This window comes from Poecilia reticulata, linkage group LG16, assembly GCF_000633615.1.
Source record: "Poecilia reticulata strain Guanapo linkage group LG16, Guppy_female_1.0+MT, whole genome shotgun sequence".
Taxonomy (NCBI): Eukaryota; Metazoa; Chordata; class Actinopteri; order Cyprinodontiformes; family Poeciliidae; genus Poecilia; species Poecilia reticulata.
Window position 1 is genome coordinate 32,229,465 of NC_024346.1, and position 25,961 is coordinate 32,255,425.

A 25,961-nucleotide genomic window follows, 5' to 3' on the forward strand; every position below is an offset into this window, starting at 1 on the left:
ATGACTTCAAATCGTCCCAAGGATTCTTCAACGTTTATAATAATGATAACATAATACCATAATAATATAATGATGCTGCAGCCGAGATTCTCTGCCAGTCTGACAAAGGGTCACTTTAAATCGACTTATGGTTAACTTAGGAACTACTTCCTTTTTATTTTCAGAAATACACAGAGTGTCAAGGTTAAAGCAGTGACCTTGAGATCTGGATGTTACGATAACGGCGTAGACAGATGCAGCGACTTGATAGTGCTTTGCTGGACAGGCCTCACTTTGACATGAAATATTGTGGCATTTTAATATCACAAGATTATGTGGCAGGTTCAGGTCCCCCTGTTTATGATTACATATTATTCCAACAGACAGCGACTTACAATCTGTGGCTAATGCACATCACAGTTAGCTGTAGGTAGCATGTCGCCTCATTGTGCAGAAAGGTTTGGGCAGACCGAAGGCACGGGACGCAAAACAAAGTCCCAACTTTGCGCACCTTGCAAAAAAAAAAAAAAAAATCTTTAATTTTTTTCATGTTGAAAATAGAAAATGCAAGCAGAAAGCTTGATGATATATCACTTAAAACACAGGATTGTGATTTCTACCTCAGAATAGAGTTCTCTGCTGCCTCTTCACCGCAGCGCACAGAGACAGTTACCAGTTTTCTTCAATGCAAACACAAGACTGCTTTCTATGTGGAAATTTCTCCCTGAGAAAACTGGGAGTTGTTTGGGTTCACATGCGCACCAGGGAGAAATGTCGCTCTGCATTCCGTCCAAAATCTGATCACTTTTATTGGTTGACAAAATGCCTGATGGGGTCTAGAGCGAGTGTCTGGTTTCCTCTGATTACTGCGCAGGAAGTGGGAAGTGTAAGGTCTGACCGAAGCGTTAGTATGTCGGAGAAAATGTGAAATCCTTCCCGACGTGCGTGAGCGACGTGACTGCCCCACGTGTTAACTCGTGGCGATGTGGTGCCAAGTGGAAAAACGAACGTGTTTAGGATGTGACGCAAAAGCTTGTCAGACCTTTTCTTCGTTCTGGAGTTATTTAACTCAATCAGGTGTGTTTAATTATTGTCACTATGAATGACTCTCTCCAACAGATTTGGGGAAGATTTATGATTGCCTACAGTAAAAGGTGATATTCTATAAACAAAGAAACACAAACCAGTTGCTTCACCGCGCCGGGCCTCCCGTCCCTGGCCTGTGTCCTGTCTGTCCCGAGTCCCGTCTGAGGATCGCATGGCCTCAGCCTCCACCTGCTCCGCCAGTGTGACCTGTCTGTCAGCGGCGCACAGACACACACTCACTGCAGAGATATGAGCTGAGCTAAGGCTCCGGGGGCCACTCTGAGCCTGATGCAAGCCCTCACACACAAGACTGTATACTTAGTGATAAACTAACACGATACACTTACACTTAAAGCGTCCGGTGCTGACACACTCGACAGCCACGACGCTTTTCTGCGTGTGTGTTTGCAGAGTGATCTGTACGTGCATGGTGCKTTGCAAACGTATTCATACTTGATTTTTTTTTCTACGTTTTTTGTGATTTGAGAAGTTGCTATAATTCATTTTTGTCAGATTGGATACATTTTTATGCAGCATTTATACCCCTTAAATTTTTCTTTTCCCCCCATTTAATTTTGTGACCAATTTCATAAAATTGTACTGACACTTTTATGACCAAAGTATTAGTACAAAATACTGATACTCTGTACTGATGTGATACACCAGTACAAAGTATAACACAATTATCAAATATTAGAGAAAATATTAGATAGCCTTCAAATACATTTACAAGTAGAAATCGGAGAAGTGTGGTGTGGATTAGTATGCCAAAAGAAAATATCCCTGCACATCCCCATTATGAAACATGGTGGAGGCGTTTTATGCTGTGGGTTTGTTTATCTGCAGTACTGATAGCTACACATAACCTATGGTAATACTGATGGAGCTGAAGAAAGAGCAATAATGAAAGAAAAATTTATTTCGCACATAGGATGTTCACCTTTCACCAAACAGACTAACACATAATACTGCTTAAGAACATTATTATGTATTAACCATCAAAGTCCTTGTGTCAATTGAAGGAGAATTTGTGGCAAGTCTGGGAAAAATGTCAAGCAAAACTTCTACAAAGTATTAACTCAGGGAGGCTGAACGGAAATGCACACCACAATTTATGAGTTTGATTTGTTTAAAGCAAATTGATATTGAAAAGCCATGCATCCTTTTCTGTTCATTCTATCACTTAAAGTCTCAGTAGAGTACGCTGAAGTTTGTGGTTGAAATGTGTAAAAGTTCAATGGGTATGAATACTTGATGCAAGGCAGTGTATAACTTTACATGAGGAAACACTGTCTCATTATAGACACTCAGAAGTGTGATAAGGCATGCATTTGGTCTATTCTATTGTACTATTTCTATAAATATGTGCACAGAAATAAGCTGCATGTGCAGCACATCGGATTTTGCTGGAGACTGTTATCCAGCTAATAATGACAGGATTTTCCATCATGTTCTTTTACATGTTGTTTTCATTTTTTAATACCTCATTATTATTTATTCATTTTAACATTTTGTTTAAGGTTTAAAATACGAATTTAACGGAAAGAGGAGACCGATTCTGTAGCTAAAATGTTGAGGGAAAAACTTTTCTGTTGTTTCGACAGGGCGGAACGAGTTGATAGCGAGGTACATCAAACTTCGCACAGGGAAGACACGGACCAGGAAGCAGGTGAGTTTCTCTCCGAGTGCCATTTGCTGCAGCCTGCTATTTTTGAACGGCTGCAGAAAATCCTGTTGAGTGATGCACCGACACCCCGTGGAAACCCCACCACCCGCCGCCGCTCCGCCACCACCACCCACCTCCTGGCCAGAGAGCCAGAGTTGATGATTGATTTAGGGCCGGGGCCCAATGCACAGATGCTATAGGATCAGGTGTCGGTGTTGTTTCTTCAGCACCTCGTGGATCTGGTGCTTGTTAGACGGGAAGAAGATGCTGGGGAATACTGTGATTTAGATGGAGGAGGGAAGCGGGAAGGCGAGGAATTCGGAACGTTGTCTTACTTTCTGAATTATTCATATGGAAGGACTGATTTATGGGACGGTGATTGATGTGTTACRAAGTCATCTGACCACATTAGACTGGGAATGAATGGAGATGAGAAGCCAGTAAGAGTCAGAAAAGGATTCAAACTAGATAATAAACCCGATGAGGGCGTAGAGGGACACCTACTGGTTTGTAACCAGTTAAAGGTCTGTCTGCATGTTTTAGTTCAGCTGTTAGTTAGTTGAAGCTTTATTTCACCAGGCAAAGCATTATTTACAATAATAACATTTTTATTCTTCAATTACATAGTATAAAAAACAATATTTACCTTTGGAACACATAGCTCCTCTTTCCTGATTTTAATCCACTTTAATTTTATGAACAAGTGTTTTTTTATTATTATTATTTCAGATTGAGGCTCTCTGTGTATTTTAGGGAATGAGCTGCATCATTCTTGAGAATGTGTGAAATATCTACATTTTGTTCAGATCATAATTCTGTTACATTTTTAACATGTTTTGAACAAAAGCAAAAATTTAAACTAGAGTGATGTCGTTAATGACTGTGTGGAGCATTTCTGATTAGCGAACTGCAAAATATTAGAAAAACAATTTAAATATTTTCAAAATGTCATTAATTATTAGACAAGGTGACGTCACATTGTGTGTCTTTGAGAAGAAATGCTGTTGTTAAGGAGTCTCTCACTGTCATATTAAAACAAAGAGAAAATAATTCAATTATGTAATAAACTAAATTAGTCCAGTTAGTAGAGCTTAGCTGCACTAAGCGCTTCACGTGTTTATTCTAGATCCTACATCGAAGTCCAGCTCTTTGTTGTAGAAGCCAGAAGGGTATTTTGCAGAATCTTATGTTGAATAAACCAGGCAAATAAGGAAAATAGCTAAATTACATCTTCTTTGCAGACAACGTCTACACCAAAGAGTGTTGTGGTAGCATTTTGTTGAAATCTGTTCACTAATTGAAAAACAGTATTAGACCAATTCTGGTCTCTGTGCATCTTTAATTTGAATTTAATGTTAATTCCCTTTGTGTGAGGTTCTGCTTCACTTTGTGCCGTATGTCGTTGTCTTTGTCTTCCAGGTATCCAGTCACATCCAGGTTCTTGCCCGACGGAAGGCCAGGGAGATCCAGGTGAAGCTCAAGGTACGCTACGTGAGTCAACTTTTATTTGCTTTTCATCTATTTTTTCCACTTTAATACCTCAAAACTATTAGAAAACACATTTCCCTCTACGGTTTACCAAGAGCTCACACATCCCTGCCTCTTCAGTACCTTCTCAGTTTGCATTACTCATTCGCATACGCTTACATGCTCACAGTCACAACAGGCAACGCGCCTCTCCTTCACCTTGGACGCCCGCCACCAGGGTTCAGCTGGCAGGGCTCTGCACCAGTCACAGGGTTGGCCCCAGCGGCCGGCCTTTTTAAATACGCCTTTAGTGTAACTGAGATCCCTGCCACATGTAACCCCCATATTTCAGCTATGCCCTTGTGTTCGCCAATTCTGGGAACAAGAATGCACCGTGTGGCCTTGCCCATTTGGGCAGGGTGGCAGGCGCTCACAGCCCGCTGCGGTTTGGAAACTGCTGAAGGAGGAGATTTGAAAACTCAAAGGTTTTGTCTCCAGTTTGTCCGTCGTCTTTAATGTTTGTGATGGTATGAGTATTTTACGGTTTCGGTGCCAGAACTGACATATCATCCTGATGCCTGCCTTGACTTCCAGTACGACCTCTGGTTGTCATCGCTGGCTTGCTCCTGCCAAAGCAATAAACTTAACTCTTGACCCAAAGGCCCTCCACGGTAATATTACCTTCTGTCCACCTCTTCGCCTGGCAGGAACTCAGATGATGCAAGGTGGCCTTAGTCTCTCATTTCCCTTTTTAGGGCAGCGCTTGTGTTAGAAAGAGGACTGATGTTTACTCAAAGTTAGGCTGATGAGAGCTGTTCTGTAGTCTGTTTGTCTTATACTGAACTGTTTGTCCATCTCTACAGGATCAGGCTGCCAAAGACAAAGCCCTCCAGAGCATGGCCACCATGTCCTCTGCTCAGATCATCTCACCCACAGCCTTCCAGAACAAGATGGCTCTCCAGGGTCTCTCGAGACCAGCTTATCCTACTGCTGGTGGAGTAAGTCTTAAATCACACAGCGAAGTTGGATTTATTTATGCATTTTTGGACAGTAAATACATAAATGTTTTCATCCAGATGACGCTTCCTATCTTGAGAGATTTTCAGATTTTTTATTTTAATGCAGACATGCTTTGTAGGAATTTGTGTGGACTATGTTTTAGATTTATTTTAACGCAAAGGTGCGCATCCTTTGGATATTTCTACATTTTGTCACAATACATGCTACAGTGTATTTTATTGTGGCTTATCAACAAACCAACTTAACCCTTCCAGCTGCGATCCAGCCAAATTTGCAGTACCTTAATTCCGCCACCCGTAGAACTGTGTGAAAAATTCCAGTGGTTTCTGAAAGGAGAGATGTTGCGCTTTCCAGGTAATATCGGGTTATTACGGTAATTTTACTCCCGTTGTAGCAGGGAGTGAAATCTGACGAAACACTTTTAAATCGACGGTAAATTGCGAAAATAACTCGACAGATGTTGAAAGTTCCAATTGTTATGGATAAATGGGCAAATATATATCAACTCACAAGACATTTAAAGAATTGCGTACAATTAAAATAAGCAAAAATATCCAGGCGGAGATTTTAAACTTAAGTCATAAAGGAGTAAAGAAGCTTATAACTGTGAAGTGGGAGTACATGCTTCAACACCTGTTAAAATCTTAAAAGAGGCTTTTATTCTGAAAACCACTCATTAAAATCCAACGCAACTAACTGCCTTCTGAAGTTGCTCAATTAGTAAAAAGTCCCCCTGTTTATAATTTAAAGTCTATAACACAACGTTCCCTTTGTAAAGCATGGTGTTGGCATCATCATGCAATGGGTATACATTTATACACACACAAAATGACTTGACAGCATTATAGTAAAGTTAAGTCAAGCTTATTTGCACAACACATTTCAGCAACAATGGCAGCTCAACGTACTTTACACCATAAAAACATCATATAGTAACCAATTGTGAAAGAAGCAGTAAACATTGCATTTTCTCAAATGCTTCCATCGACATTGTCAAGCAAATATACATCAAATATGTCTATATTTAACATGTTTGTCAAATAGAATAATGTAATTTACATCACTTTCAAAAGCAGATTAACCACAGTGACTTCAGAATAATCACTTTTGAAGTTTCAAATTTTTTTTTCTCTTATTTATTTTTTTCCCCAGTTCTGGCACGGGACAATTCCAGCTCAGACAGGAGGCCATGAGGAGTAAGTATCCGTATTTTTTGCCATCCATCAGTGGTTTGTCATTAACTCAGTAGTCACCAGATAGATTTCAGTCAGGAAAAATAATTTCTGAGCAAATCAAAACGCATCAGTGCTGTTAGAAACAGAGGCCCTCAGCAGCCTGGCTCTCGGTGCACCAGGCTGCTCCTCGCGGTCACTCAGTCCAATTAGTGAGTACATGAGACGGGGTTGTGGGGCCGAGAAGCAGCATAACATGCCTCTCCTCCTCTTGTCTGTCTCTCCCTCCCAGCATTAAGCCCTTCTCCCAGCAGAGTTATGCCATGCAGGCGTCAGGCCCGACCCCGATAACAGGTGGGTGCGCCTTCTCTCCTCCGCTGCGTTGAAAGACGCCCGTCATGTCACAGAGAAACAGGACGACTCGGCTCCGTTTGTGCACAGCTCTAAAAAATGCCTCCGGTTTTTATGTCTTCACGAGTTCTGGTTTCGTCCCATTCAAGCAGCACATTTGCACACTCACTGTTTTCCAGGTTATGAGAGCACAGCAGGACTGTCCATGTCTCCCGGCGCCCCCCCTTGGCAAGGCAGAAGTATTGCCAGCTCCAGGCTGCGGATGCTGGAGTTTTCCGCCTTCCTGGAGCAACCTCAGGACTCGGAGACTGTGAGTTCAGCTGCCTTCATCAGTCTGCAGCTTTGTGGAAAGTATCTCAGGTGTTCTAAGGCAAAAAGTCACTAAAATAAATTTAAAAACTGAGCTGAGTAAGATTTTACTAATATATTAATGTGATTTTAGAGCTCAGATCTGAATTAAAATTGCACAGTTTTAATTAAGCAGGGTAGTTTTTAATATATGATGGTTTGCAAAAACAACTTTGTTTTGCCAGTGTGTCGTCTGTTTGTCTTTATGCCATTCTACAATTCTCGGTCTAGAGTTTTTTCTATTTAAAGTAAATTCTCAAATCCACATTGTCTCAATTTTTATTAAAAGTAAACACATAGCGCTCTCCACTCTTAATGTGACCCCTGGTAAAATTGTGAAAAGAGCCTAAAAAGGACATGCTCCATCCTTGTGAAGTGTTAAAAACATTAGAAGGGTTATGAATGAGTCCAGCATATGTATGGATAATAAATAAATAAATAGATATGAGTTGTTCTTTTTCTGTGAAATTATGGTATCGCAATACGTAATGGAGAAAAGGAGAACAGACATTACTTCCTTTACCGAAGTCACAATGCGTTAGAGTCCCAAAGACTTGGTAATTTAGAACATGGCTGTTGTTCAGCGAACTGGGATTATTGACCTCTAATATGTTTATTTTCTCTCCAGTTCAACAAGCACTTGTTTGTGCACATCGGACAGTCCAACCCCAGCTACAGCGACGCCTACCTGGAGTCCGTGGACATCCGGCAGATCTACGACAAGTTCCCCGAGAAGAAAGGGGGCCTGAAAGATCTGTTTGACAAAGGGCCACACAACGCTTTCTTTCTCGTCAAATTCTGGGTAAAGTCCTTTCTGACATCTGTTTCAGCTGCTTTATCGGCATCCGGACCAAATCCGTCTAGTTTTTAAATGCTGCGTCCTCAGTCGTGTTCTCTGTCATGCAGAAGTCGAAAATTTCCTACATCATCGTCTAATCCTCCCCAAGTCATGGGGGTAAAGTGAGCATACTCTTGTTAATGTTTTGTAGCACCTGTTGGCTGTTAATGGTCTTGCGGTGTTAACTGTGTTGAGACAGCTTAAGCATTGGAGTTAAAGGCCTTAAGTTCGATTTAGGGCCAGAAAGGATGGAAAGTCACCACTCCTGTGACCTTATTGGTGGGTTATCTGCAATCAGAGCGAGCATTGCTGTGCAGAGAGCTTCTTCCATTACTGCATTTGTATATGTCTATGATGTGTGCGTGTGTGTGTGTGTGTGTGTGTGTGTGTGTGTGTGTGTGTGTGTGTGTGTGTGTGTGTGTGTGTGTGTGTGACAGCAGCCTTGGCGAGAGTGGCAGGCCTGATCTTTCAGCAGGAGAAATGTGATCCCAGACACCTGTCTCTGCACTATTAGCCTGAATCCAATGCTCGTGACCCCCCACACTCCTACCCCCAAGATCCTTATTTATAGATACTCCCCTTACACACACACGCACACGCAACCATGCACAGATGTCCATGCAACGCTCTTAAATCACGGTTAGAGACAGTGACACTTTGAAAGTGTTAAGAGAGTAAAGAATGATGACAATATGAGGGATACAGAGAGACGGCAGACAATCCAGGAAGACAAGGTGAACATCGTCCACTTCTGATGTCCACTGTATGTGTTTACATCCATAGGGCATTTCATTCACTGTTTGTGCTGGAAATAAGGAACAAATAATGAAAAATTAATCCTCATGTTAATCACTTTTCTGTGCTGATCTGTGCATATGTTTCAAATCCTTTTCCAACTCAGTCCCAGAAGATGATTAATGATCCGTCTTCTGTTCATATCCACCAGATTTTTATTTAAAATCTCCTTGAGCCTCAAATGGTTTAAAAAGCCCTGGACTGCAGCAAGGTCTCCAGAGACTTTGTAAAAGAAATTTAATCCCACAGCATCACACGTCCTCCACCGTCCTTAACATGGGGCTTGAGGTGCATTTTTACGTATTCATAACTTATGAATATAAAATAATTTATTTTATAACTTATTTCACTGTCTGCAAATTGAAGAGATGGTTTTAGCTTGGCAGCACACTTACAGAAACACTCTTAATTTGTCTCGTTTTGTGAACATAAAACCAGGGTAGGAATTTTAAAGAATCAGGTTCTAAATGTAAAACTATGACACACTGTTCAGATACGTGTTTTTTCTGAAAATACGTACAACCTGCATTGTTTAGTCCACAGCATTCATGGGTGTTCCTGAAGTGTAAAGTATTTTTAAGGACAAAAGAAGAGTGTGTGTGTTTGTGTGTGTGTGTGTGTGTGTGTGTGTGTGTGTGTGTGTGTGTGTGTGTGTGTGTGTGTGTGTGTGTGTGTGTGTGTGTGTTTTTTAAAGGTTTTATGTGATCGGCCAAAGCAAAATGAAACATTTCTGTGAAGAGGATGGAAAATTATACATATTTTATTCAAAATAAAACAATAAAAATTACCTCCTTTACCATGAGACAGTGGTTCACACCTGCTCTTTTTCATCACATCCTGATAAAACTACTAGAAATGTCTCATTCTTCAGCTCTTCTCACTTGAAAGGACACGGCAATAACTTTGAATTCGGGAAAACCTGGACTTTTCATGCCCCCCACCCCCAAGAAATCTTTACAGAATCAGATTCCCCCTCCAGAAATTTCCGTGTCTCTGGGCGGCGCAATAAACAACATCAAGCTGTGGAGCAATTTGTAACGGTAGAACTTTCCTACAGCCTCGGCAGGAGCGACTTCTGTGTCTGCGCTCCCCGATTTGGATATCATGATCTCATCGTTGTGTGACTGAGTCGCCTCTCTGATCTCATGGGTGTGTTGGAGGGTATTTTTGAAGAGTCAAGCACTCACACTAGGAGTGGTAGGGCATCTGATACGAGTGCATCAGGCGAAGCGTCTTTGACTTCCCAAGTTGTTTAATGCTTGAAATGTGAACCTGACCACTTTGGAAAGGCATACTGTCACACTGATGAAAGCAGTTTGTCCCTTTGCTCAGTTGGTGGTGGAATATTTTTTTAAAATCATTCATGGTAACGAGTGAAAAAGGTTCCAGTTTTGGTTTCTTATACTAATTTGTAAAATCTTTTTGGCAGGTCAGTCAAGTGGAACAGTAAGTTCACTTCAGGAATGTCTTTTTAAATCCACGAAATAAGATAGGAGGTTTTTAAAATATTCCCCCCCCACCCCCTTTTTTTTTGTTGGTTTATTCACCAACAGAGACTTGAAGCTCCCATCGCTGCTGCTTTGAAAAGTCCTGTTGCACAGACATTGCACAAGTGAAGATAATTTCCTGAGGGGAAAATGTCTCATGAACATTAATTTGAGGTTGTAGAATTTGAGCAGTTTTGACAAATGTTCTCTTTTCTGCTTTTTAAGACTTTGATTGTCAGGAAATGTGGAACACTTCCTTAATCCCCAAGCAATTAAAGAAATATGTATTTAGGGGCTCAAACAATCATTTGAGAAAAGTTCACCGCCTGATAAACACCGAACGGTTACGTTATGTCCCTGAAGAGAAAATAAGATCAGAACAGAAAGAATACAGCGTCTGGAGCAGAAATGTGTCGGAAACTGTCTATGTGTGGGGGTTAAGATTTCCCTTTAGTCCACAAAAGCTTCACACAAAAGCAATTTCTTTGGAAATGTGACTGTATAATTCTTGTGGATTTTTCCCCAACCACCAGGGGGCTCTTTAGCAGGAAGTGATTCAGTAACAGATTGCACAATTTTTGTACCAGCTGAAGGAGGCCAACCGTATTAGAGCGATTCAACCGTTGATGCAGATTAGATTTCTTAAAAAAGTCAATATTATTCATTTGTTTGCTCGTCTCCAATACCTAAAATACCAATGGCACAACCAAAATCAATGGAGAGGAGCGAATCAAGAGCACAGAATTCAAATATTTTGACTCACTAGTTTCCTCAGACGTGGACTCGGCGCCTAATGCTCATGCACGAGCCAAAGTGGTGTGGCTTGAATTGCAGCAATTCACAGTAGGCCAAAATCTTCAAGACTATTGCTACTTTAACTTTCTGATGGGAAATCTCTGATGGGATCTGCAAAAGGCAGTTGAAACGGCACAGAAAACCAGGAACATCAATGAACTGGCAGCTTCAGAAGTTGGTGATTAGTTATGAATCAGCAGAAAAGTGCTCTACTAAGTACTAAACATGTTAGTCCTGAAGAGTTTGAATCATTTTGAGGTTGTAGTTCTCATTAGAAGGGGCATTTTGTGCTAATTTGAGAGAAACCAATTGTAATATCACTTACAAAGAGCTTTTTAAATTATGCTTGTTGTCTAGTTTGTATCCTTCCAAATATACCCAATTTGCAGATAACATTGGATCATTTTAGGCGCCACTGTAATTCACAAAGGGCTTCAAAAACAGAGAGCTGCACATCAGACCAAAAAATTGTCTTACAAATTTGCAGCTATCCTTTGTACCTCGTCTGTCACATTTTATTTTATTTTATTTTATTTTTTACACCTAAAAGAAATGACTTCAAATCGTCCCAAGGATTCTTCAACGTTTATAATAATGATAACATAATACCATAATAATATAATGATGCTGCAGCCGAGATTCTCTGCCAGTCTGACAAAGGGTCACTTTAAATCGACTTATGGTTAACTTAGGAACTACTTCCTTTTTATTTTCAGAAATACACAGAGTGTCAAGGTTAAAGCAGTGACCTTGAGATCTGGATGTTACGATAACGGCGTAGACAGATGCAGCGACTTGATAGTGCTTTGCTGGACAGGCCTCACTTTGACATGAAATATTGTGGCATTTTAATATCACAAGATTATGTGGCAGGTTCAGGTCCCCCTGTTTATGATTACATATTATTCCAACAGACAGCGACTTACAATCTGTGGCTAATGCACATCACAGTTAGCTGTAGGTAGCATGTCGCCTCATTGTGCAGAAAGGTTTGGGCAGACCGAAGGCACGGGACGCAAAACAAAGTCCCAACTTTGCGCACCTTGCAAAAAAAAAAAAAAAANTGTGTGTGTGTGTGTGTGTGTGTGTGTGTGTGTGTGTGTGTGTGTGTGTGTGTGTGCGTGTGTGTGTGTGTGTGTGCAGCGTCACAGATTAATGAGACTCATGAGTGTCTTACGTGAGTCAACATGCTTATCGTTCCCCGTTTCTAAAAAACATTTACTCAGATGCACGAGTTGCTTTTTAAGGTAGTCAGAAATATGTGGAAATATACGTGGGAGAAACCCAGAGATGCACTGATCAAAATTTGGGACCAATTTTCAATCTCCGCTTTTATTACTTAAACACTGGTCTCTGCGCGTTATCTTCAGAAAAGGTTGAATCTTTCTGTTATCTGCTTTTCGTTTTATTTTAAATGGCTTTTCTGCGCTTCCATTTTGAAACACCTCACTGATCCTGACTTTCTTCCTCCTTCAGAAATCGTTTCCAAACTAGAGTGTTGTTGTTTTCAGTACAACTAGGTGCAGTAGTGTGTGTTATTACTAATCACATAATAAATAAGATTTTTACATTTTCTGAATCACCAGTCACTGGCCAACTCCAGTCAAGCGGAAAATTAGCTAATTTTGATCGCTAGCACAGATCGTAGCATCTGCATAGAAAAACTAATTCTCTGTGGTTTTATCTAAATAGTTGGAGGTCCTGACAGATTAGAGGTAGAGACAACAATGTAGTTTCTCTATAAATTATAGGTTGAGGCTTGTATGTTTTAAATTTGAGGTTCATTACTAGCAGAAAAAAATGTCGGGCTAGTCGGTCGCAGCCGTTCAGGACGCAGTACAGCGAAAAGGTCAAGTTCAAAGTGCCGCCCCGCTTCTCACTCCAGCAGATAGGAGTGTATTTGTGGCATTACCCTTCTTGCATGCTTGACGTCCACATTATTTATTGTAAAGAGATAAAAGACATTGGTGAGTGGCACTGCGCCCTCTCCATTCCTTGGACAGAGCAGCTGGTGGACCCATGGCATTTGATTTGGGGGTTACAGGAGGAAGGGGATGACTAACCGTGCCATATATCATAACAAAAAGCAGAATGAGACAGCAATAAAGAAGAGGTACAAATAGGGATGCAGACAGCGCAAACAAGAGTTGGGGGATCACAGCAGAAATTCTGGGTGGCGTGTAACCAACGAGACATCCGTCCGTGAAATATTACTCTCTCGGTTGGTGTCAGAGCCTGGTGGAGTCGACGGTTGCGACATCTGCAGTTCGGCGCGCGAGATGAAAACAAGGCGCGTAACACTTTGTGCCCTCGGTTTGCTCGACTCGCCGTTTCTCAAGGTGATCGTCCGGTCCTCAAGGCATCCGTGACAAAAACACACAAACACAACTAAGCAGTTGTGGAGGGGAAAGAAAAGCAAGATTTCTTACTGAAATCCTTGACACACCCCAAAAATGTGATTAAAAAAAAAAACATTATAAAAGATGTGAAAACCTTTTTCATTGTGCCGCTGCCAGGAGGCAGGTCATGACTGTGGGGGTTGTGAGGGTGGGGGTGTGCCGAGGTGCAGGTTGGCATGGGGACAGTGACAGGCGACTGACCCACCTCCAAAGCTATGGTATTCTAGATTGAATTTCCTGCAGACCCTCCTGTCGGCCATCGGCTGCCCGGCTCCTCTCCCCTTCAGCGCCCGTGGCCCTGTCCTAACGGATTGTCTCACGCCTTTGAAGTGCAGGGGGAATCTGATTTGAACCGGCTCGGCTAAATTGTTACACAGCCAGCCAGCCCACCGTGATCTAATCAGCCAATTGCACGCTGATGATTGTAATTGGATGAATTCCCTCGCTGGCTGTTAGGGAAGCAGAGGACGGCGGTTTGGGGAGGGCCACTGGGCCCCAGGGATGAAGACAAATAGAGAAATTACATGAGCTAGGGATGAAGACAAACGGGGTGATGAAGAGATGAGGGGAGGCTGAGCGGTGTCTCAATGGCCCATTAGAGGACAAGAGCCCGTCAGGGGGAAAAGGTAAAACAGGCCAGCTGTCTGACAGAGGAGATGGCACCTCAGTCTGATTTGTAATCTGATTATACCTGCCTCATTTCAAAGCTGCACCACTGGGCCAATCTGCTTCGACCCGAGCAGCATGGAACATGACCGTCGTCTTCCTTTGAGCTCAACTCAAGGGAACATTTTGTCCAAGAAGATCATGAATTGTAAGCACAAAAGGAGGAATACAGTATAAATATTTACTAAAAGAAAACTTGGCAAGTCCGTTACCTTTTACATCCGATGCCACAGGCTGGGTCTTTTTCTAAGCAAGAAATTGGTCTAGTCAAAGCACACGTTGTTATTTAGATTATCTATGTAGCTACACATTTTTTCTACCAGTCCTAACATGGGGGGGAAAAACAGCTAAGTTTACCATAAGATAAGGATGGACCAAAAAATTTGAGCTGATATCGATATTTAGTACTGATATGCCTGCGGCTAATAACCAATGATTACAGATATTATATATATTAAATATATTTCACTTCCATTTCGACACCTTGAAAGAAACAACCACAACGCTGACTTCACTACTTTGTCTCTGCTTTCTCAGTAAAGATCCCGAGCAAGACGTTGACTTTATTTGAATAATTTTCCTTTCTCTTCACAGCTATCTGCAACTTTATATTGGCTGATCACATAAAATCTCCTAAAAATACATTTAAATTTCCTATTTTATTTTGGCAAAATGCAGACAAACTACAAGGTACTACGTGACATTTTTTTAGCTTGTTGTGGATTTTTGGGCCATATTCTGCTTTAAAAGCTCAGCCAGTTCATCAGGCACACGTACAGCTTTTCTGTTTCCTTACTTATGCACATCAGTGAGGGAAAACTTTAAAATTAGCAAAACAAATCAGTGCAACAAAAGATTCTAAGATAAACGAAAACAAAGCTACGACTTGTTGCCACTGCTGCAGCATTCACAGTAAATTGAAATAGAATTTTAGATGGACAAATTTGAGCTGTTGGCAGGGTAGATGCACTACGTAGTAGACTCTGAATTCATTTAGTGAAGCGTGTTTTTGTGTGTCTTCCCTCAAGGCGGACCTCAGCGTAAACCTGCAGGACGACAGCAGCTTCTTCTACGGCGTGTCCAGCCAGTACGAAAGTTCTGAGAACATGATCATCACCTCGTCCACCAAGGTTTGCTCTTTTGGCAAGCAGGTGGTGGAGAAAGTGGAGGTAAGACAGTGGAAACGTATCAAGAATCTCTCTTTCGTCTGCAACATCAAAGGGACAGGCCCGTCCTCTCCCTGAGTGAATAACCGCTGCTGGTTCAGATGGATTCCAGTCAGGTTGTCTCTGATCTGCGGTCTGGAAACTGACTCATAAAATCTCCCCAATCTGACTAAGTTCTATATTTCCAGTAGGCCAAACGGAGTCGCTGCTCCGCCCCCATGCAGTGCTGATGGATTGTACAATATTAACACACACACGCACACACATACTCCATATTTTCTGGTTGAGACATCTGCCTCAGAAGGCCACACGTGGTTATATTTAATGGTTTCATTATTTGATTACAGTTGTCACGAGAAATGTGTTTAATGTCAAATCCGGCATGCAATACGCTGCATTAGATATATTGCATTACTCACATTACGGCTCATCCCATAGATCCACTGTATCCATTTAAGTGGAGCATATATCCTTGTGTTTTTTTTTTTTTTGTTTTTTTTTTATTTCGTAGGTGGGGATATTTTTAACCCTTTCCTGGGTTTTTAGTTCACATTTCCTTGTTTATCTTCACAGACGGAGTTCGCTCGCTTTGAGAACGGACGATACGTGTTTCGGATCCACCGATCCCCGCTGTGTGAATACATGATCAATTTTATCCACAAGCTCAAACATCTGCCTGAGAAATACATGATGAACAGCGTGCTGGAAAACTTCACTATCCTACAGGTACTTACAGAAATGTGTGATGGGTTCTGATATGTGGGAAAGCAAATAAATTTTAATGCGTTTTGGCCTTTCATCTACACAAAAACGATTCTTTGTGAAAACTCACACCAAAGTGTAATACGAGAAAACTCTGGATGGGTCCCATGTGTACAAAATACATTTTTTTAACTACCTGGCGGAAATATTTGTTTTTAACAACATACATGTCTCCAGGCACGTTGCCAACATACGATTGCGTATTTTAAAAAGATTACTGCTTATCATTTTCTCCAACTTTATTGCGTTGCTTTTCGTGTTTTTTTTTTTTCTTCTTTTTTGAAGAGACCCACAGCAAAGAGTGTCGTCATTGTTTCTAAACCCCAGTAAACTTCTATATATTTCAATTGGATTTTATTTGAAAAGCGTGGCATGCATTTGCGTTTCCCCCGTTTGTTTGCTCATCATTTCATGCAGTCAGCTCGACTCTCCTGAATGAGCCGCTGTGCTCCTCAGACAACAGGCACTGAGGGGAAAGTGCGCCGAGTGGAGTGTATCACCACGACAAGAGTTATTATCAGCAGCAACGTTCAAAGAATTTTGTATTCTTTCTGTTGACGGCCGCATTCCTGACAAACGAGCCTGCGGACAATAGCCACATTGAGCCCACGCCGACGACCACAGGGCAGCATTGAGACATTATGTGTCTCAATGGGCTGATTTAGTTCAGTTTAACCAACAGCTCATAATCCCATAAAGACAGCAGATACATGCAGCACAATGCATAGTGCCTCTTGTGACAAGTGTTGCATTCACAAGTCAACAGAAAACAATGAGTGGCTGAAGCTGTGCGCTTGTGTTGTGACTGTAGCGTTGCCATGGCGTTGTCATGGTTCTCCAAAATGCTATAGGCAAATATTAGCATATATATATATATACACACAAGATTTCTGTGCCATATTAAAAAAGTCTGGAAATTGTAAAACTTAATTTTAATAATTTTTTACCAGAATTCTGTGATCAACTTCTGCTCCATTTCTATAGGGTTAGTCTGACTTTTCAGGAAGAACTACTTCTCAAGACTACGACATTTTTTTTTTATCTTCCTGCAACATCAAGGCATCTGTGTAATATGCATCAGTGTTACAAACCGTTATTTGGTAAATTCATTGATCAGTGTGATCTTTGAGTAGCGGATAAAAAACTCATTGAACCCAAAACAAATTCATTCAAAACAGAAAACCAGGTCGATTTCACTGCTTTTTCTCCTGGAGATGCTCTTATATCAGGATGGTAAACTCAACCTGTGGTGCCTGAAAGGGTCTGGTAAACTAAGCACTGAAACTTTCATATTGTTTTACTAACAATACAAGTATATAATTGATCACAAACTGCATATTAAAGAATCTGTGGTTAGTGAAGGATAATACAGTCCCGACCTTTCAAGTACAAATTTTCAAGTCAACATCACCGCCATCTTATTTAATAATTTGTGGTAAATATTTTGCTCTCTAATATTCAGAATTTCTTAAAAACTGCTGGAAAAGGTTTTATTTCCAGCAGTTCCTATGAAATTCATACAATTTCAACAGAAATGTTATGAAATTTCTGTTGTATCTTTTTAAATTCTTCATTGTAAACTTCCTAAAAGTACATGATTTGTACTGTATGTTCACATTGTTACCCCTCTGAATAACAGAGGAAGAATAAATTCCCACTTAATAATGTATAACTTTCAACATCTAAAGGTAATTCATAAGCAGAAATAAAGGAATGCCAGTGTAATGTCATGGATGGATGGGGATGCAGAATTTACCAACTATGTGAGATAAATCCATAAATATCTGGACCTGTGTGTGTGTGTTTTTTTTCTAGGTGGTGACAAACAAGGACACTCTGGAGACCCTGCTGTGCATAGCTTACGTCTTTGAAGTGTCCACCAGCGAGCATGGCGCGCAGCATCATATTTACAGGCTAGTCAAAGACTGACAAGAGTCGCACTGTTGGAACTTGCCAACTCTTAGACCCTTTTGTAGCGAGAGTTAAGCAACGACAACGCACCAAAAAAAAAACAACAAAAAAAAAACAAAAGCCGCAGAGCTTAAAGCTGGAATCTGACAAGTTGTTTGGGAACTCGGAAAAACACTGGTTGCGTCAGCGTGCGCAGGAACACTACTACTGCTGAAGAAGACGATGAACTGCGGAAGCTGAAAGGCTGTGAAAAAGTGAGGAGGACCATCCTACACTGTGGTCTCGATACCAAAGGAGCCAAACGCGGCCGACACAAGCTGCATGAGAGAGTTGACGTTGGCGGTATTCTTCATTGTGTTTAACTAGAGCTTGTTTTAAATGTAGATTCTTTTACCGACGTGCATGTGGAGGGGGTGTGGAGTTGAACTGCCTCAGGGTGCCATCTAGTGACTTGAATTAATATTGCAAAAGAAGAAAAAGTAGATTCAAGATCCCTCTTTTTGCACATCCACGGATCATAACTGATGGTGCCAATATTTTACAGCATTTCAGCGATCATGTACAGAATCACATTCATCTCTTAACAAAGTTAGGGTGAGCTGAACGGTGTTGTATTCACTTTGTTTGGCGTCGATTGTCGAATGCGTCTCGTATCGTCTTCTTGTCCTTGATTGACAACAGTCCGACTCCAACTGAAGGCACATTGTAACACTGCTAACCTGAACTAAATGGGATCTGTAAGCTGAAGTTGTCTGCATATGTAAGTTGGCCTGTGTCAGATTGAAAAACACGTGTTTCACACACAACTCCTTCTGTTGCTGGGTTTTTGTAAAGTGTGGTATGAATCTAATGACATGTATAATTAAAGGCAGAATTTCTCCCGATGAAACTACAATTTAATGAGTGCATTTGGGAAAAACTTCATGCACAGTGCTTTGCAAAAGTATCCATACCCTTTGAATTTTTTGCTGTCATGTTACAACCACAAACTACAAAAGTGTATTTTGCTGAGATTTTCTTAGGAAGACTAATACTAAGTAGGACATAATTGCAAAGTGGAAGAAATAAGATATATTCAGACCTACCAAATCATCTCCGTCCACCTAAGTCGATGGGATTGCAAAGAGCAACAGTCAGGAAGACAACAGTAATTCTTGGGTTACGCTGGAGATCCACTGCTCAGGTGGAGGAATATGTTACAATTGGCTTGTCCTTCAAAACTCTGGCCTTCATCAAAGAGTGGTAATAAGAAAGACATTAGATGTACTGCCTAAGAAAGTAGAAGGTGCTCTGGTCTGATAAGACTGGAATGTTTTTAACCACATGCAAAATACTTTGGCTGAACATACTGTCTTGTGCAGTTCTCAGATAAGAAATTAAATTCTCAATTTATTCGATTATCAAATCAATGTGTCTTTTGTCCACATCAGAGAAGCAGATTCTCATTTCTTTGAACAAGTTGCAAATGCTTTAGAACATCAATGCAAGTGATTATGCACAGTTCTCTGCTGTTTCACACATTTTCAATTGCTAATGTCATGTTGATCAAAATGTATTATGGGGGCCTCTGTTCAATACTCTCAAGCTCCACAATGTACGTTAATCATGTCAATCTTAACATGCAAAATGCTTGAACAACTTGTCATAATACCTCAAGGGTTTTTCTAAATCTGTCCTTAATTGGGAAGTTGCTCCCAGGTGAATCCTGAGTTTCTCAGAGTAAATGTCTAAAGCATTAGATCAACCAACAATCCAGCAGTTTTCTGGCATAGCTCAAAAGTACATCACTTGATCTGGCAAATATACGGTTTATATAGTCCAACCACAACACAATGCTACATTTTTGCCAATGGAAGGACAAGGATTTGGATGTGGTCAGCAGTCAGAGAGAAGAGGAAGAGGAGTGAGGCTGAGGGCATATTCTAGTTTTCATCGCTCCAACATCATCAGGTAATGGTTTGCAATCCACAAGACACTGACACTACTTCAGAAGACACTGACCAAGTTCCTCTGACACTTCTCTTCATTTTTAACTCCATTCTGGAATTTTTCTCAGCATGGAGATGGAAATAATATGATTGCTTGCCACATACACAGATGGCCCTTCTGGCTGCTATGGATGCAGTGTGTGTGATGGCAGAGGCTGGATAAAGTACTAACAGATTCTTTAGTCACTATACTGCCAGAGAAGATATTTTTTGTGACGGGGATGAGAATTTGTGGCCCAAAAGCCAATAATGTCATGACGGGTATAGGAAGATGTCACTGTAATGTACAAAACTGCACAATTTTCCTTAAGGGGATTGTCCTATGGTCTCATTTCTACTTTTTTTTTCTTAAGTTCTGCATTCTTGTCTTTTCCTTTGCAATGACATGATTCAGTCAGCAAATTACAGTACAAACAAAAAATTTTAATCTTGACATTACATAATCTCCAACAATTACAACTTACAATAATTGTTGCATGTTCATTGACAAAGATATTTACTTTTCAGAGATGAACCAAATATTTTGAGAAAGAGAATTACTTTTGCAGATAATCCATGCTGCTTTGCTTTCTGTATAACTTGACGAATTTACTATAGATGAAGGTTCCCTTCCAGCAGGACAATGACTTTACACACGCACAGAGCCACAGTAAAAGTATTTAGATAAAAGTATATTTATGTATTTGAATTGTTCAGTCATAGAAACTTATCATCAATGTGAGTAGCGTAAGCCGGAGCTATTTTGCATGAAGGAACGGATAATAATCTCAGACAAAACAGTGGGTCTACAAAATGGACTCAGTGGGGCTGAATAAAGATAGAATGATTTGGTACAAGACAAAATGTGGTATTGCAATAATTTCTTATTCATTACACAAAAAGGCAAGAGACAACCGAAAAATATGTTTAATTTACCCTAAGAAGAGCCATTTAATCAATTAATATTACTTCACAATATCCAGAAAAGGGGATGAAATCACAACCTTCTGAAGTAGGAAACTGTCTCCACCTGGTGGCGTAAATATGTGATTACACTTTAATCGACAAAATTCAGTGTCTTAATTCAAAAAAAAATTTTTGTTTGCACATATTTTCTACCCAGAACTCGTCAAGTGGCATAGTTTTAGTTTCACTGTTGCAGCTGTTGTGTTGTAATCGAAAGTCGTCGCATCAACCTCTATGTTGATCAGTTCTTAATTCAGTTCATTGTGTTTCATTGTTGTTCTGTACAGGCCGGTCACAATAACAATTAATAAATTGTTCCCCATAATTATCGCGAAAAGCGGTAATATTGTTGCTTTTGAACTATTTTCAAGTTTATATATTGTTGTTGGCATTGGCGTGACAATGCAGGTTCGTCCTCCCAAACATAAAAAAAAACACACTTTTCATTTTGTAAGGACCAATTAGCAGTGAAACAGGAAGATATTTAAAATGTTCAAAAATAAAACAACAAGGGGGAAAAAAATAAAAAGCATGAACGCAGCTCTGTTCGGACTGGGCTGGGTCTCCTCCTTCTCCGGGACTCACCTGGAGACGAACTCCCACCTGTAAAAGCAGACCGCTGCATTGCGCCACGCCTCTCCTGGATATGTGCGTCCTTTGTCCAGACTTGGGGCTGAAACATGGTTTGACTGACATTATGCGCGATGAATGCCACACGGGGTCTCCTGACGGTTTTGAGTCTGGTGTGCCACACTGAGTCGATGTGCTCACCGACCTCCTACTACAAGAACTGCTGGATCCGTCGGTTCCCGGGGATCTTCATCGACATCGAGGAGTCTCAGAGAAGAGGCGCGCAGCTGCTGAGGTCCTACCCGGAGGAGACGGCGCTGAAATGCAGCCGCAGCTGCTGCGTCACCAGAAACTGTGAGCTGCGTTTCTGTAGTTGTCCTTTTTGGGTTTGCTGGTAAACGTCACTTATGTTCGTCTGTTTCTTGTCTTCTCACAGTTTCCTGCAATCTGGCCATATTTCACTTTGACACCACACAGGAGAACGTGAACTGCGTCCACCTGCACTGTCCAACTCTGGAGAGTTGCATTCTGAGTCACAGGGAGAACGTCGTCCTCTACAACATCACAAAGGGTAAGGAGAGACACTGGGAGGAAGTGTTTTTCTTAACTAAAACTTTTTTTTAAATTTAATGTAAAAAAAATAAATAAATAAATAGATAAAACATTGGATCTCTAGTCTCAGTAAATCAAGGTCTTAACTTTAGCATTTGCATTCATCTCCCCTTGAGTCAACAACACACCGAGAGACTAAAAAGAAAAGCTACATATATTAGAATACAAAATAATAATACAAAATCCAGTTTATTTCAGAAACTTAATCACCAAGTAAAACACATGATATCTATATTAGACAAAGACAGACGTTTTAACACATTTAAAATCATGGTGATTTTCTGCTAACAGCTTATTTAAAAATGCCATTTAAACTGGCTGCACAGTGGCGCAGTTGGTAGAGCTGTTGCCTTGCAGCAAGAAGGTTCTGGGTTTGATTCCCGGCCTGGGGTCTTTCTGCATGGAGTTTGCATGTTTTCCCTGTGCATGCGTGGGTTTTCTCCGGGTACTCCGGTTTCCTCCCACAGTCCAAAAACATGACTGTTAGGTTAATTGGTCTCTCCAAATTGTCCCTATGTGTGAGAGTGTGTGTGCATGGTTGTTTGTCCTGTGTGTCTCTGTGTTGCCCTGCGACAGACTGGCGACCTGTCCAGGGTGAACCCCGCCTCTCGCCCGGAACGTTAGCTGGAGATGGGCACCAGCAACCCTCCCGACCCCACTGAGGGACAAGGGTGTAAAGAAAATGGATGGATGGACATTTAAACTTAGAATGTCAAAAACTATTTGTAATGAAAATTATGTTTAATACTTACCTAAAGATTATTTGCGAAAGGTATATATTTCATCTGACAAATGAGATTCATTTGGATTTATATTCTAATTCATTGAGAATGACTGTAATTCATCTTAAACATTATTCACATTTGCTCACACTCCAAATCATCAACTTCAATGAAATAAACCAACACAAAGCAGCCCATCACGGCTTGCTTAGTGTGACGTCAGTATCAGTTTAGGAGAACGGACACATCTAGGTAGGTTTTGCTGCTGTGCAGTTTTTTTTCCAGTTTCAGGTCCATTACAATGCCCTTAAAATAAATTGAACTTTGATGTCATAAGGGAACGGCAACCTTCCCAAAGCCCTTAACAAGATTACTTATGGCATATTTTAGATATTTTTATTCAGTTTTAGGTCATTACTAAAAAATAATGAAGAGAGAGTCTCTGGGTCATGGGATGCAAGATATAAAATACGTCTCTTCCTGTTCCAGGTGTGGATCCTGATCTGTTAGTGTTTGGGAAACACTTTACCTCCACCGTCCGCGTGCTACCCCACCACTACGGCAAAGTGAACGCCTCAGATCCRCTGCCCTCAGACAAGCGAAACTTCATCCATCCGCCTCCTCATCCCGTGCGGCCCCCCACCGCCGCTCCCTCTGTGAAGCCATCCATTCCACCGACTGAAGCAGACACCACGGCGCAGCAGAGCACCCGTCAACTCACGACCGATTCCACAACTAAATCAGCCTTCACCGAACAAACCTCCCCGCCGTCTGACAATCCCGTCCAAACAACAACTCTGACGACCGCTGCAACATCTGCTGAGCCGAGCATCGCCACATCAAACCCCATTACATCTCCGACCTCCGTTGACCTGGAGACGCCTGCGGGGYTATCTACAACAACTGCAACACCCTTCACATCCATCCCAGCCACCACCGTTCATAAGGTGACCAGCGGCACTTCAGCGACCGCAACTCTCACGAGTGAGACAGGGCGCAGCAACAGCAGCATAGACGTCACCGCCGGGGGGAACTACACCGCAGGCGGTGATGAAGGTCAGGAAGTCGGTGAGGACGACACCGCGGAAGAGCCGGGGTCTGGGTGGCATGTGGCTGCGCACACTCTACTGGTTGCTGTGGCCATTTGCGTCACACTGCTGCTGAGCTGCTGCTGCTCTGTGCTGCTGGTGGTGAGCTGGAGGGGCCAGAGAAAGAGGGTGGGCCGCTATCGCACATCGTGGAGAGGGAAGCGAGCTTCCATGCGTCTGATTAAGTATGTGCTGGTGAAAGAGAACTCCTGAAACACAGAACTGGTACAAGAAATGAGGTGATGCTTAACCGCAGTAGGCCTGGGCCTTCTACTAGTATCAAAGTATACCAGACTTCTTAGAAGTTCCCAAACCGCTACAATTTAACAAGATGTCAACGTTTTCTTTGGCTGCACGGAGTAACATATTACCACGCTGCATCAATATGTTGTGAACTGCTGGTCAGCTAGCTGAAAACGGCATACTATATTTGATCCTGTGCTTACAAGAAAGACAAATATTCTTGTTTGGGAAATTTTTCAAACTAAAAGGGGCAGCACCTCTTATTAACCAGCTGAAATCGGCTTGTTGCACCTGCGTAACTTTAGTTAGAGCAGCAATAAAATTCAGCATTCTAAAACTACGAAGTCAAAACCTTCAAGATTTAAATATTAAGAACTAGAGGCGCACACTTGTTCAATTACTTAGGACAAATTACATCTCAGCTAATGACTTGGAAGCATTTAGGCATGCAGACTTCTCAAAGATGACTTGCCGAAATTCAAACTGAGCGTCACAAGGGATTTAGAAGGGATTTAGGTGATTTTGACTGGCATGGTTGTTAGTGCATAACAGACTGGTCTGAGTATTTCAGAGGCAACAATTCACACAGGTTCACCAAAATGAAACAATATCAGAATGGAAAAATGGACATCATCTGAACAGGGCATCTACAGGTTTCAGTACATCACACTGAAAACTTTTAAAGATATTTTTTAATGCTAGCTTGAATACATTTTAAGATAGAAAAAAACTATTAATATTGGGGAAGACCTGTATATTCTGCTGGCTCTTACGGGCTTGCAACAGAAGTGAGCCAGTGACTAAAACGAACGTCGTCTACGTCATTATTGACACGATAAACGCTGATAAAAGCTAGGTAGGCTATTTGCCTGACAGAAAATTTACGCAAGAATAATTTTTAAAAAATCTAAAAAATGCAAGATTGAGTAGTCCTGCCACGACAAAGTAGACAAGAGACTAGCGTGTTAAAGGCCAGATTTATGTACATAATACTTTTTTCTTAATGAATCCAAGTCATTTTAGGCCTTCATTTTAGACTAAGGATTCGCGGACACTGAATGGGCCTCGATTTCTGCTGCGACATCTAGGTGGTAAGGTCCAACTTAGGCTGTTGTTGGCATTATGATGTTTTGAATATTTTCCTGGGACACTTTAGTACTGCCACCCGGACTGAGTCGGTCCAACAAAAACAGAATAAAATCATCTGCAGCAACTGAAAGACACCATGGACATGGTTCTGAAGGCAAAATAAGGTCCAACCTGGTCCTACAAAGTTACAGGTGAGCCACTGTAAATAATGTTGCTGTCCATTACTTAGAGGCAGTAGAAATGACTTTTGCCTTCTGTTTTCAAAAAGTGATTAATGTTTTAAATATTTGCATAAGTTCTTTAGAACTGTGGCATTTTTTTTTTTACCAAAGGCAACAATACCGTGAGAATTACATGCCTACACATAAATTTGTACACATTGTGTTATATCAGCTCTAGTTTTCAAGATGTTTGATGTAAAATGCATCAGCTTTTTATTTATTTTGTTGCAGACATGCAGGAACAAAATGTGAAGATTCCTAAATAGAAAAGAGGCTGAATTGAGCTGCCATCTTTTTGGTTTCATAGTCGACAGCCTGTGATATGTTGAAACGTTGCTGTACATCAACTGACCAGATGGAGACCACGTTTTCTGTTTATTGTCTGACCTTAAAAAAAAAACACAGATTACAGACAGAATGTCTTCCAAGAGGGACGAACTGTCTCAGGAAGCATCTTTCCTGATGATACGATCAAATTCAAAGCTGATTCTTTAACTGAATGGAGCTCTTATGAAATCTTTCCTACTTTGAAGAGAAAACTCAAACAGTTTCTTATGTTCTGCTTTTATTTTTGT

The 25,961-nt window shown here is 41.1% G+C and overlaps 2 protein-coding genes across 4 annotated transcripts in view; both read left to right on the top strand.

The window, feature by feature from the left end:
- The window catches only part of tead4 (TEA domain transcription factor 4), a 38,256-nt gene extending 18,951 nt beyond the window's left edge, over positions 1–19,305 (top strand). For 2 of the 3 annotated variants that reach the window (XM_008432759.1, XM_008432758.2), the window contains 10 exons: positions 2,670–2,734; positions 4,151–4,222; positions 5,062–5,196; positions 6,371–6,414; positions 6,683–6,744; positions 6,921–7,051; positions 7,718–7,891; positions 15,098–15,238; positions 15,809–15,961; positions 17,813–19,305. In XM_008432759.1, the coding sequence (XP_008430981.1) occupies positions 2,670–2,734; positions 4,151–4,222; positions 5,062–5,196; positions 6,371–6,414; positions 6,683–6,744; positions 6,921–7,051; positions 7,718–7,891; positions 15,098–15,238; positions 15,809–15,961; positions 17,813–17,926 (1,091 nt within the window). In that variant the 3' untranslated portion in view covers positions 17,927–19,305. The remainder of the gene's footprint in view (positions 1–2,669; positions 2,735–4,150; positions 4,223–5,061; positions 5,197–6,370; positions 6,415–6,682; positions 6,745–6,920; positions 7,052–7,717; positions 7,892–15,097; positions 15,239–15,808; positions 15,962–17,812) is intronic. The other variant, XM_008432760.2, reaches the window with a different exon arrangement.
- Positions 19,306–21,220: 1,915 nt separating this feature from the next.
- Positions 21,221–25,878, top strand: mansc4 (MANSC domain containing 4). The gene is made up of 3 exons (XM_008432757.2): positions 21,221–21,765; positions 21,848–21,982; positions 23,235–25,878. Exons 1-3 carry the CDS (start codon positions 21,546–21,548, stop codon positions 24,044–24,046), a joined length of 1,167 nt encoding a protein of 388 aa, XP_008430979.1. The 5' UTR covers positions 21,221–21,545; the 3' UTR covers positions 24,047–25,878.
- The last annotated feature ends 83 nt before the right edge of the window (positions 25,879–25,961 follow it).